At 42.5% G+C, this 13685-nt stretch overlaps 1 protein-coding gene across 2 annotated transcripts in view; it reads left to right on the top strand.

Moving 5' to 3' along the window:
- LOC121855477 (transcription termination factor 2-like) overlaps window positions 1–13685 on the top strand; it is a 151112-nt gene that overhangs the window by 25226 nt on the left and 112201 nt on the right. For both annotated transcript variants that reach the window (XM_042350446.1, XM_042350447.1), the window contains 2 exons: window positions 12144–12257; window positions 12514–12705. In XM_042350446.1, the coding sequence (XP_042206380.1) occupies window positions 12144–12257; window positions 12514–12705 (306 nt within the window). The remainder of the gene's footprint in view (window positions 1–12143; window positions 12258–12513; window positions 12706–13685) is intronic.

The raw sequence follows: 13685 nt of genomic DNA, 5'->3' as shown, positions 1-13685 counted from the left end.
ACCACATGCACAGTACAGTATGACAGCCACCAATACAGTATGATAACCCATGCAGATACAGTGATAGCCACCAATACAGTATGATAGCCACCAACACAGTTATGATAACCACATGCAGTACAGTATGACGCACCAATACAGTATGATAGCCACCAACACTATGATAACCACATGCAGTACAGTATGACAGCCACCAATACAGTAATAGCCACCAACACAGTATGATAACCATGCACAGTACAGTATGACCGCAATACAGTATGACCACCAACACAGTATGATAACCACATGCAGTACAGTATGACCACAATACAGTATGTAGCCACCAATACAGTATGGCAGCCACCAACACTATTGATAACCACATGCAGTACAGTATGACAGCCACCAACACAGTTGATAACCACATGCACATACAGTATGACAGCCACCAATACAGTATATAACCATGCACAGTACAGTATGAAAGCCACCAATACAGTATGGCAGCCACTGTATGATAACCACATGCACAGTACAGTATGATAGCCACAACACAGTATGATAACCACATGCACAGTACAGTATGATACACAACACTATGATAACCCTGCACAGTAATGTATGACCACCAATACAGTATGATGGCCACCAACACTGTGGATAACCACGTGCAGTACAGTATGACATCACCAATACAGTATGACAGCCACCAACACTGTATAGTAACCACGTGCACAGTACAGTATGACAGCCACCAATACAGTATGATAGCCACCAACACAGTATGATACCCACGTGCACAGTACAGTATGACAGCCACCAATACAGTATGACAGCCACAACACAGTATGATAACCACGTGCACAGTACAGTATGACAGCCACCAATACAGTATGATAGCCACCAACACAGTATGATAACCACGTGCACAGTACAGTATGACCACCAACACAGTATGACAACCGTGCAGCAGTATGCCAGCCACCAATACAGTATGACGCACAACACAGTATGATAACCACGTGCAGTACAGTGACAGTACCAATACAGTATGATAGCCACCAACACTGTATGATACCGTGCACAGTACAGTATGACAGCCACCAATACAGTATGATAGCCACCAATACAGTATGATAGCCACAACACTGTATGATAACCACGCGCAGTACAGTATGACAGCCACAATACAGTGATAGCCCAACACAGTATGATAACCGTGCACAGTACAGTATGACAGCCACCAATACAGTATGATAGCCACCAACACTGTATGATAACCATGCAGTACAGTATGACCACCAACACAGTTGATGACCACCAACACAGTATGATAACCACGTGCACAGTACAGTATGACAGCCACCAATACAGTATGATAGCCACCAACACTGTTGATAACCACGTGCAGTACAGTATGACAGCCACCAATACAGTATGATAGCTACCAACACAGTATGATAACCACATGCAGTACAGTGCAACAATACGATATGATAGCCACCAACACAGTATGATAACCATGCAGTACAGTATGACAGCCACCAATACAGTATGATGGCCCAATACGGCAGCCACCAACACTGTATGATAACCACATGCACAGTACAGTATGATAGCCACCAACACTGTATGATAACCGAACATGCTGTGCAGCCACCAATACAGTATGATAGCCACCAACACAGTACTTATGACAGCCACCAACAGTACATGTGCAACACAGTACATTGTGACAGCCACCAACACAGTACATTGTGACAGCCACAACAACATTGTGACCCACACATTGTGACAGCCACCAACACGTACATTGTGACAGCCACCACAACACTGTTGTGACAGCCACCAACACAGTACATTGTGACAGCCACCAACACAGTACATTGTGACAGCCACCAAGGTACATTGTGACCACCAACACAGTACATTGTGACAGCCACCAACACAGTACATTGTGACCACCAACACGTACATTGTGACCACCAACACAGTACATTGTGACAGCCACCAACACAGTACATTGTGACAGCCACCAACACAGTACATTGTGACAGCCACCAACACAGTACATTGGCGGAACAACACAAACGCAACAGTACATTTGACAGCCACCAACACAGTACATTGTGACAGCCACCAACACAGTACATTGTGAGCCGCCAACACAGTACATTGTGACAGCCACAACACAGTACATTGTGACAACCAACACAGTACATTGTGACGACACACAGTACATTGTGACGCCCAACCAGTACATTGTGACAGCCACCCACAGTACATTGTGACAGCCAACATGATACATTGCGGCCACCAACACAGTACATTGTGACAGCCACCAACACAGTACATTGTGACAGCCACCAACACAGTACATTGTAAGCCACCAACACAGTACATTGAGCAGCCACCAACAAAGTACATTGTGACGGCCACCAACAAAGTACATTGTGACGTACCAACACAGTACATTGTGACAGCCACCAACAGTATTGTGACAGCCACCAACAAAGTCACACAGTGCATGCGGCCACCAACACAGTACATTACGACAGCCACCAACACAGTACATTGTGACAGCCACAACAAAGTACATTGTGATGGCCACCACGTCATTGACAGCCACCAACACAGTACATTGTGACAGCCACAACAAAGTACATTGTGACAGCCACCAACACAGTACATTGTGACAGCCACCAACAAAGTACATTGTGACAGCCACCAACAAAGTACATTGACGGCCACATCAGTACATTATGACGGCCACCAACACAGTACATTGTGACAGCCACCAACACAGTACATTGTGACGTACCAACAAAGTACATTGTGACGGCCACCATCACAGTACATTGACAGCCACCAACACAGTACATTGTGACAGCCACCAACACAGTACATTGTGACAGCCACCAACACAGTACATTGTGACAGCCACCAACACAGTACATTGTGCAGCCACCAACACAGTACATTGTGACAGCCACCAACACAGTACATTGTGACAGCCACAACACAGTACATTGTGACATACCAACACAGTACATTGTGACAGCCACCAACACAGTACATTGTGACAGCCACCAACACAGTACATTGGCAGCCACCAACACAGTAGCATTGTGACAGCCACCAACACAGTACATTGTGACAGCCACCAACACAGTACATTGTGACAGCCACCAACACAGTACATTGTGACAGCCACCAACACAGTACATTGTGACAGACCAACACAGTACATTGTGACAGCCACCAACACAGTACATTGTGACAGACCAACACAGTACATTGTGACGGCCACAACCAAAGTACATTGTGACTGCCACCAACACAGTACATTGTGACAGCCACCAACACAGTACATTGTGACAGCCACCAACAAAGTACATTGTGATGGCCACTCACAGTACATTGTGACGGCCACCAACACAGTACATTGTGACGGCCACCAACACAGTACATTGTGACAGCCACCAACACAGTACATTGTGATGGCCACCATCCAGTACATTGTGACAGCCACCAACACAGTACATTGTGACAGCCACCAACAAAGTACATTGTGACAGGCCACCAACACAGTACATTGTGACAGCCACAACACAGTACATTGTGACGGCCACCAACACAGTACATTGTGACGGCCACCAACACAGTACATGACAGCCACCAACAGTACATTGTGACAGCCACAACACAGTACATGTGACAGCCACAACACAGTACATTGTGACGACCAACACAGTACATGTGACAGCCACCAACAAAGTACATTGTGATGGACCAACACAGTACATTGTGACAGCCACCAACACAGTACATTGTGACAGCCACCAACAAAATCATTGTGATGTACCATCAAAGTACATTGTGACGGCCACAACACAGTACATTGTGACAGGCCACCAACAGGTACATTGTGACAGCCACCAACACAGTACATTGTGACAGCCACCAACAAAGTACATTGTGATGGCCACCATCACAGTACATTGTGACAGCCACCAACACAGTACATTGTGACAGCCACCAACACAGTACATTGTGATGGCCACCAACACAGTACATTGTGACAGCCACCAACACAGTACATTGTGACAGCCACCAACACAGTACATTGTGACAGCCACCAACACAGTACATTGTGACAGCCACCAACACAGTACATTGTGATGGCCACCATCACAGTACATTGACAGCCACCAACACAGTACATTGTGACAGCCACCAACACAGTACATTGAGACAGCCACCAACACAGTACATTGTGACAGCCACCAACACATACATTGTGATGGCCACCATCACGTACATTGTGACAGCCACCAACACAGTACATGTGACGGACCAACACAGTACATTGGGCAGACCAACACAGTACATTGTGACAGCCACCAACACAGTACATTGTGACGGCCACCATCACAGTACATTGTGACGGCACAACACAGTACATTGTGACTGCCACCAACACAGTACATTGTGACGGCCACCAACACAGTACATTGTGACAGCCACCAACACAGTACATTGGCGGCACCAACACAGTACATTGATGACAGCAACACAATTACATTGTGACAGACCAACAAAGTACATTGTGACCGCAACAAAGTACATTGTGACCACCAACACAGTATGACGCGTATTGTATTGTGACAGCAACCAACACAGTACATTGTGACGGCCACCAACACAGTAACATTGTGACAGCCACCAACACAGTACATTGTGACAGCCACCAACACAGTACATTGTGACAGCAACAAAGTACATTGTGACGGCCACCAACACAGTACATTGTGACAGCCACCAACACAGTACATTGTGACAGCCACCATCTCGATGATAACCACGTACACGGTACAGTATGACAGCCACCAACACAGTACATGTGACAGCCACCAACACAGTACATTGTGACAGCCACCAACACAGTACATTGGCGACACCAACACAGTACATTGTGACGGCCACCAACACAGTACATTGTGACAGCCACCAACACAGTACATTGTGACAGCCACCAACAAAGTACATTGTGACAGCCACCATCTCAGTATGATAACCACGTACAGTACAGTATGACAGCCACCAACTCAGTACATTGGTGACCACCAACACAGTACATTGTGACACCAACACAGTACACATACCACCAGTACATTGCAGCCACCAACACAGTACATTGTGACCACCAACACAGTACATTGTGACAGCCACCAACACAGTACATTGTGATTATACCATCACAGTACATTGTGACGGCCACCAACACAGTACATTGTGACACCAACACAGTACATTAGCCACCAACACAGTATGACAGCCACCAACACAGCACAATGTGACGGCCAACCACAACACAATGTGACGGCCACCAATACATTGTGATGGCCACCACCAGTACATTGTGACGGCCACCAACACAGTACATTGTGACGGCCACCCACAGTACATTGTGACAGCCACCAACACGTTTGTTGTGACAGCCACCAACACAGTACATTGTGACGGACCAACACAGTACATTGTGACAGCCACCAACACAGTACATTGTGACCGCCACCAACACAGTACATTGTGACGGCCACCATCACATCAGTGTGACCACCAACACAGTACATTGTGACGGCCACCAACACAGTACATTGTGACAGCCACCAACACAGTACATATGACAGCCACCAACACAGTACATTGTGACGGCCACCAACACAGTACATTGTGACGGCCACCAACACAGTACATTGTGACAGCCACCAACACAGTACATTGTGACAGCCACCAACACAGTACATTGTGACGGCCACCAACACAGTACATTGTGACGGCCACCAACACAGTACATTGTGACAGCCACCAACACAGTACATTGTGATGAGCCACCAACACAGTTACATTGTGACGGCCACAACACAGTACATTGTGACAGCCACCAACACAGTACATTGTGACAGCCACCAACACAGTACATTGTGTGACCGCAACACCAGTACATTGACTGACCACCAACACAGTACATTGACGACCGCAACAGTATTGTGACCAACACATTGTGACGGCCACCAACACAGTATATTGTGACAGCCACCAACATATACATTGTGACAGCCACCAACACAGTACATTGTGACAGCCACTCAACACAGTACATTGTGATAGCCACCAACACAGTACATTAGACACTCCACCAACACAGTACATTGTGACACCCACCAACACAGGCATTGTAACAGCCACCAACACAGTACATTGTGACGGCCACCAACACAGTACATTGTGACAGCCACCAACACAGTACATTGTGACAGCCACCAACACAGTACATTGTGACAGCCACCAACACAGTACATTGTGATGGCCACCAACACAGTACATTGTAACAGCCACCAACACAGTACAATACATTGTGACGGCCACCAACACAGTACATTGTGACAGCCACCAACACGGTATGACAGCCACCAGTGCAATATATCCGCTAACTTAATATGCTACTTCAACATCATATGTTTGATAGGAATGTACTGTACAGGCATGCCCTCATAACGAAATCTTATATACCCATATTTTGTAAACACTTAGTGCAGTAAGTCTGAAGAGGAATCCTGAACATCCGAAGTAACCTGACAAATGAATTTGTCAAACTTAAATATCAGATATGAGGCGCTTCATTTTATATGGGGGTGAAGCATCAAAGTTAAAAAGCGGAAAATAAAGAGTTTAAAGTTTTTCTAAGCTCAAACAACCATAATTTTGTTGTTTTTTAAGCTAGAGTTTTTTTTTATCATGCAGCTGAATTCCTCTCCTAACGAACTGTGAAAACTGGAAGTTATTACTGTGAATAGTTATTATTTTATCGCGAGTTGAATGAGAATAACTACCCGTGATGTACAGTTGTTTGAGCTTCAAACCAACAATAATTGCATTTTTCTGCAAAATTTTCTTATTTTTGTGGGCTAATACTGTAAAACAAGTTAATGATCACTGGAAACAACACTCATCTTATCCCCCTCCCCCATAAACCCCCCAAACTCCCCCTAAAATGAAATAGAAAATAATAAAAAACTCATTTGCCTATTAGTATTTATCTTTCTGTCCCTATTATTAGCCAAAGATTTATAATATTGTTGAGTATAATAGTGAGTAATAATAAGGAAACACCACTACACTCATTCCCCTCCACCATTAACCTCTCCTCCCCCCAACGTAAGTAACATACTACGAATACAAAGGCGGAGAAAGTTTGCATAATCTTTGGTAAAAACATTATTATGATAATATAGTGGTCCCTCGGTTAACGAACGGTTCGATTAACGAAATTTCGGTTAACGAATTACCTCCCATAAGTATCTTCAATTCAGTTAACGAACAAAACTTCGATTAACGAAATCCTTACGTAAAACATGTACTGTATTGTTGTGAGCATCAGTTGATCAGCTGATGGGCTAGTCTGCCAATTCAGTAATCTGTTCTATGTTTACATTCGTTTCCAGTGGAGTAAATATCCAGAAAGTTGTGCTCTTTAATATTTTTGCATTTTTTATATATTAAAATTATTAGTCATTTTAAAATTTAGTTAACATATTGATAATATATGCAGTACAGGGAACTAGTTTTTTGTGTGCCCATCAGCCGCTTGACTCAGCCACCAGGCGTCAGTCTGGCTTTGTTGACAGTGGAGTGAACATCTATTTTGTTGGTGTATTGAATATTTTTACATTGAAATTATTGGTCATTCTGAAATTTAGTTAACATATTGTTAATATATATCATAGTGCAGTGTTGATTTTAATAAAATAATCTTGAATTACACCAAATGAACTTAAAATTTTATTAGTGAAATGACGGCATCAAGCATGGGTACCCTGAAAGGTGATTTCTTCTCCATCCCCACTTCCTTCTCTTCTCCCTTCTCCTCCACCCCCACTTCTAATTCCCATCATTATCATCAACCAGGAACCTTCTACATACACACCTCAAAGTAAGTGTACTTTACTGCATTTTTTTTACTTTGTATGTACAGTGACCCCTCCATTAACGAATTCAATCCGTTCCAGAAGGTCGTTCGTTAACCGAAACGTTCGTTAACCGAAACCATTGTTTCAATGGGTTTTTGGGTAATTGGTTCCAGCTCACCGAAAATTTCCTAACTTCAACAAAAATGGTAGAAAAATTTACTTACTTTGAGGTGTGTATGTAGAAGGCTCCTGGATGATGATGATGTGCATTTGAAGTGGGAGGTGGAGGAGGAGAAGGGAGAAGAGAAGGAAGTGGAGGTGGAGGAGAAGCATTTTACTGCTTCTTGGAAGGTGAGTCACCTTCCATGAAAATGTCAAGAACCGCTGGACTGACAGATTCTCCACCATGAACATCCTCTCTCCTTCTTGAAGTGGAAGGCTGAGGGCTAGCATCATCCTCTCTCCTTCTTGAAGTGGAAGGCTGAGGGCCAGCATCTTGTTCCCTCTGCCTTTTACTGAAGAAAGTGTCAATTGTGGTATGTGGGACACCTGTCCTCCTCACCATTAACTTGTGTTTAAAGAAGGAGACCACGGAGTCCTCAACATGACACAAAGCTAGTTCAGTTTTTTCCACTTCTGGGTGCTTTGAAGCCAGTTCCCTGAACTTCTCCCAGTAGTAAATCACATCTTTCAACTGTTTAGCTGACATATGGTCATCACTTTCAATTTCCTCCTCACCACTGTCAGCCTCTACCCGTAACATCTCATCCAGTTGCTTCAAGTCTTCAGGAGTAAGTTCCTCCTCATGAGACATCACAAGCTCTTCCACATCCTTCTCCTCCACTTCAAGGCCCATTGACTGACCAATGGACACAATCTCCTGGTCCAACTCTGTTTCTTCCTCAAATCCCTCAAAATCATGGACTACTGATGGCCACAGTGCTTTCCATGAAGAATTGAGGGTTCTAGTGGAGACTTCTTGCCATGATGACACAATCAATTTTACAGCCTCCAGGACGTTGAATTGTGTCTTCCAGAACTGTTTGTGTTAGTTCAGGATCAGTGGAAGTTGCCTGATGACACCTCCTAAACATTTTCTTCATGTACAACTTCTTGAAGTTGCTGATTACATTCTGGTCCATTGGCTGTATGATTGATGTAGTGTTTGGAGGCAAAAACAACACTTTCACAAAGTCAAATTGCTGGCAAGGTCAGGGTCATGACCAGGAGCATTATCCATGAGGAGAAGAACCTTTAAAGGGAGTTTATTGGTGGTTAGGTATCTCTTGACAGAAGGGCAAAACACATCAACAGCCTATTCATTAAAGAGGTGTCTTGTCACCCATGCCTTACAGTTGGACTTCCAATAAACTCCAAGTTTTGTTCTTACCACTTTCTGTTGCTTGAACACCCTGGGGTTTTCAGAGTGATAGACAAGCATAGGCTTCAGTCGGAAATCCCCTGAAGCATTGGCACCAAGCAATAGAGTGAGACGGTCTTTCATGGGTTTATGCCCAGGTAAAGAGGCTTCATCTTTGGTGATGAATGTTCTTTTGGGCATCTTTTTCCAGAACAGCCCAGTTTCGTCCACATTGAACACTTGCTGTGGAAGATAATTTTCTTCTTCCATCAGTTTTTTAAATTCAACTAAAAACTTTGCTGCCCCTTCTTTATCAGCACTAGCAGCTTCAGCATGCCTAACAACACTTAAAATGTCACTTCTTTTCTTAAATTTTTCGAACCAGCCTTTGCTAGCCCGAAAATCTTCAAATTCTGTTCCTGAAGAACCAGGTTGATCTGCCTTTAAATGTTCATAAATCTCCCTGGCTCTTTCACAAATGAAATCACCAGAAACTGAATCACCTTTCATCTGTTTTTCCCTAATCCAGATGATAAGTAACCTGTCAGTTTCTACGATTAGGGATCTACTTTTAAACACTTGTAGATTTGTCTCACGTTCACTTCTTTAAATTTGTCTTTTTGTGCAAGAATTGTCGACACAGTTGATGCCGACATGCCATATTCTTTGCATAGCGCATTTGATTTAATGCCTTGTTCATGTTTTTTTATTATTTCCTGCTTGATTTGGATTGAAATTGCTTTTTTTGATCTCTTAGGCCCCATGCTGGATTCAAACAATGTCAACACGTGTTTTTAAAAGTTAAACTAGCTGTAAATAAAGAATATTTTCTTTAAAATAACACTGCACTGCGCTATATATTGTCAATATGTAAAATAAATTTCAAAATGACCAATAATTTGCTTGGAAACACAGAAAAAAGCGTTTAGTTGAAGAGTCTCAAGCAAGATGTTACCTCCAGTGAAAACAGAGAGAGTCTAACTCCTGTTTGCTGTGTTGAGAGGCTGGATGCCGCTCATTAAACTAGTCACTTTACCTTCAATTATGTTCAATAATTGTTAAAATGACTAAAAAATTGAATATTAAACTTTTAAAATTATTGAATAGTATAAACTTCTTGATATTTACTAAAATAGTAAGGAATTTAAGCCCTAGAACCGATTAATGTATTGGCGGACTGATACTAAAGCTGGTTGCCCGGTTAGTGCAAGCGAAAACATGTTGAGGTCGGTTCGTAAGAACTTCGTTAACCGAATTTTTTTTCGTTAACCGAATTGAAGATCCTTATGGAAGGCAGTTCGTTAATCGAAATTACGTTAACCGAGGTGTTCGTTAAACGAGGGGTCACTGTACTTTTCTGTGAGCTGGAACCAGTTTCCCAATATCCTATTGAAACAATGGATTCGGGTAACGAACGACTGTAACGAATTGTGTTCGTTAACCGAGGGACCACTATAGTATTACAATCTTACTTTGTATAGTTCCTTCGTTTTATTAACCTTGATGATCGTAGTAACTTGAAATTACGTAAATCCTGAGGAGTGCGTATAACTTTAATGGCCTCGTCATAATCAATCATGTACTGTTCAAAGTCTTTCTCTGCCCTCTCTAAAAATTGCTCCTCTCACTCTGAACGGGATGTGACCACCTTTACTTACTGAACACACAGCCAGATACGTAGCTCCCGCCTGAGGCGAAATGACACCCTATTTTTGAAAGACTTTCAACCATATTTCTAGTCTACCTTGGGGGTTACATCCAACATGTAGAGGAAGGGTGAAAATAGTGATATCCATCAAAAAATGCATTTTGCCCACGGTGGCTCTTTACCCCCTTGTAATTCTGAGCGCCTCATATGATGAATCCATTTCTTGGGTCACTTCAAAAACCTGATGTTCGTGATGCCTCTTGGATTTACTGTCCCGTATATTTAGAAAATGGGCAATAGGGACTGCGAAATGTCGTTGGATAGTGAATGAACGGTTATCGAAGCAATTACAGTGCCGTAAATTGTGGCGTATAAGTCGACATTTTAAGCTTAAAAAAATATTGCTTACCTAGGACAATGGCGCCTTAGTTCCCTTCAAAGCACTCCCCTTGGGACCTCACACACTTCTCCCAGCATCCCTTCCACTTTTCAAAACAGTCTGCAAAGTCCTCTTTCGGGATCTTGAGCTGTCTTGTTGCATTCTCCTTAATCTCGTCCAGGCCAAACAATAACGAAGGAGTACTACATCGAAGTTTTTTGCCGGCTGAGGGATGCGATAAGAAGAAAACAACCGCAGCTGTGGGCAAGTGGTGACTGGCAGCTTCATCATGACAACGCACCTGCCCATTCTTAATGTCTTATGCAGGGTTTTTTGGCAAAATATCGCATCACCCAGGTCTCTCAGCCCCCCTACAGCCCTGATTTAGGGGAATTTTAGTTGTTTCTGACTATGCATTTTTTGGCTTTACTTTGTATGGACTTTTCTGTGAGCTGGAACCAGTTACCTAATATCCCATTGAAATAATGGATTCGGTTAACGAAATTTTTGATTAACGAACGACTCTGTGGAACAAATTGTGTTCGTTAACCGTGGGACCACTGTACTGTATTTCGTCTCTTCTTGGCTGGACTATCTCAGTAGGCAGTACATGTACAGTACACTTTATTTGCAGGCAGGAGTATCTGTTTCGTTGCTTTCTCAGTTTTTTCTACTTTTATTTTTGTATTACTTTTTCATGTGTTCATCTTGTCAAAAAATAATTCATGTTGGTAAGATTGAATGATAATTTCCAACTCCGCTAGAATGTTAACTGTAAATGCTTTGTTATATTTTCCATAGCTTGTGATGCGTACTGCCAATATATCGGCTCTACCAGACAAGGGTGCCAAGCTCAAATTGCAAATAGATGAGTTGGAAGAGGCTTTGTCTAACCTTAGTGTGGAGAGTATACAGGTATTTTGTCTATATTGTTTTGAATTTTTTTCCTTACCATTTTGCAAACTTTTGCAGCAATGTGCATACACTGTACTGTATTGTTATGTGAAAAGTCAATTCCACTTCTATATATTTGTTGTAATTTTTTTTTGTATTTTCAAATGGATAAAAACTTATCAAAGAAGTGTTTTATAGTTTTAGAGAAATAGAATATAAATGCTTGATACATTATTATATACACCCCTGTACTGTATATAATTATTTTTTTTTCCAGAGTATGTCAAGTGGTCATGGTAGCCCCAATGTACAGTCTGATATTTCTCTTGCCTCTTCTGGTAGTGATGTATCTGCACAGAGTGTTTCCAGTCCAGAGATGTCTTCCACTTCAGTTGTTTCAAGTAAAAGCTCCCGCTCTCCTTCATTTCATTCCATAAATGAGTTGGAAATAAAGTTGCAACATAAAAAGGTAATTTCCTCTTTATTGTCTCGGAACACTTACGTACAGTATAGTCTTCATTTACGCGGTCAATTGAACCCGTGGAGGTCCGCGTAAACGAAATAACGGAACATAATTATGGGATTAATTGAAATAGAGATTGGCCGACCCCCAAACTACACTTTTTCCTACACAATACCTACGTTGTAGTAAAAATAACATCTTAATTTTAAGATGGTATGTGCACACAATTAATATTTAAGAGAAATATAAATAACATTAGGTTTTTTAACACTTACGTTGGTAGAAAAGATGGCTGGGCACACAGGGATGGGGGGTTGGTTCCGAGGCAGAGGGCAGATTATTGGCCCTCACCTGTATCACCTGTATCAATTGTATCACTATCCACCACAGAGGCTTGCAGGGTCTCTTTGTCAAACCCCTCAAAGTCCATATCCTCACTATCACTGACTTGGGTCGGCGGTGGCGGGTGAAGAACTCGGTAATGTTCTGTTGACTGGGTGACCTTGTGAGCACCCTGCCCGCGCCGCTTCCCGCGTAAATGATGGAATGAACCGTGTAAATAAAAATTGTCAGTCTGGCAAGGTGCCGCGTAAATGACCAAACGCGTAAACCAAATCCTCGTAAATCGAGACTATACTGTACTGCGTTACCTTTATCTGTATGGAAGAAAATCTCAATTATTGTTGTCAGCAATCAGACTCAAAAGAAATGACAGAGTATGTTTTTTGTAATCATTTTATGGTGTAATCCTCGTATCACACATATCTCCCTTACTACCATATATCAGAATAATGGGGAGCTGATGAAGTCATGGTATGTGAATGTTCTTTTCTTCACTTTTGGAACCCTTTTTCTGTTATACAGGTATCCCTTGTTTAACAGTCAGGTTACATTCCTGAAAAACCCAGTTAAGCTAAACTACTGTATCATTAACTAAGGATAACATCAAAACACGGAGAGCAAACAACAGGCTCAAATGGCAGGGC

Source organism: Homarus americanus, unplaced genomic scaffold, assembly GCF_018991925.1.
Source record: "Homarus americanus isolate GMGI-L3 unplaced genomic scaffold, GMGI_Hamer_2.0 scaffold48406, whole genome shotgun sequence".
Taxonomy (NCBI): domain Eukaryota; kingdom Metazoa; phylum Arthropoda; class Malacostraca; order Decapoda; family Nephropidae; genus Homarus; species Homarus americanus.
The sequence above is the reverse complement of the archived record's forward strand: the minus strand, read 5'-3'. Positions and strand labels throughout refer to the sequence as shown.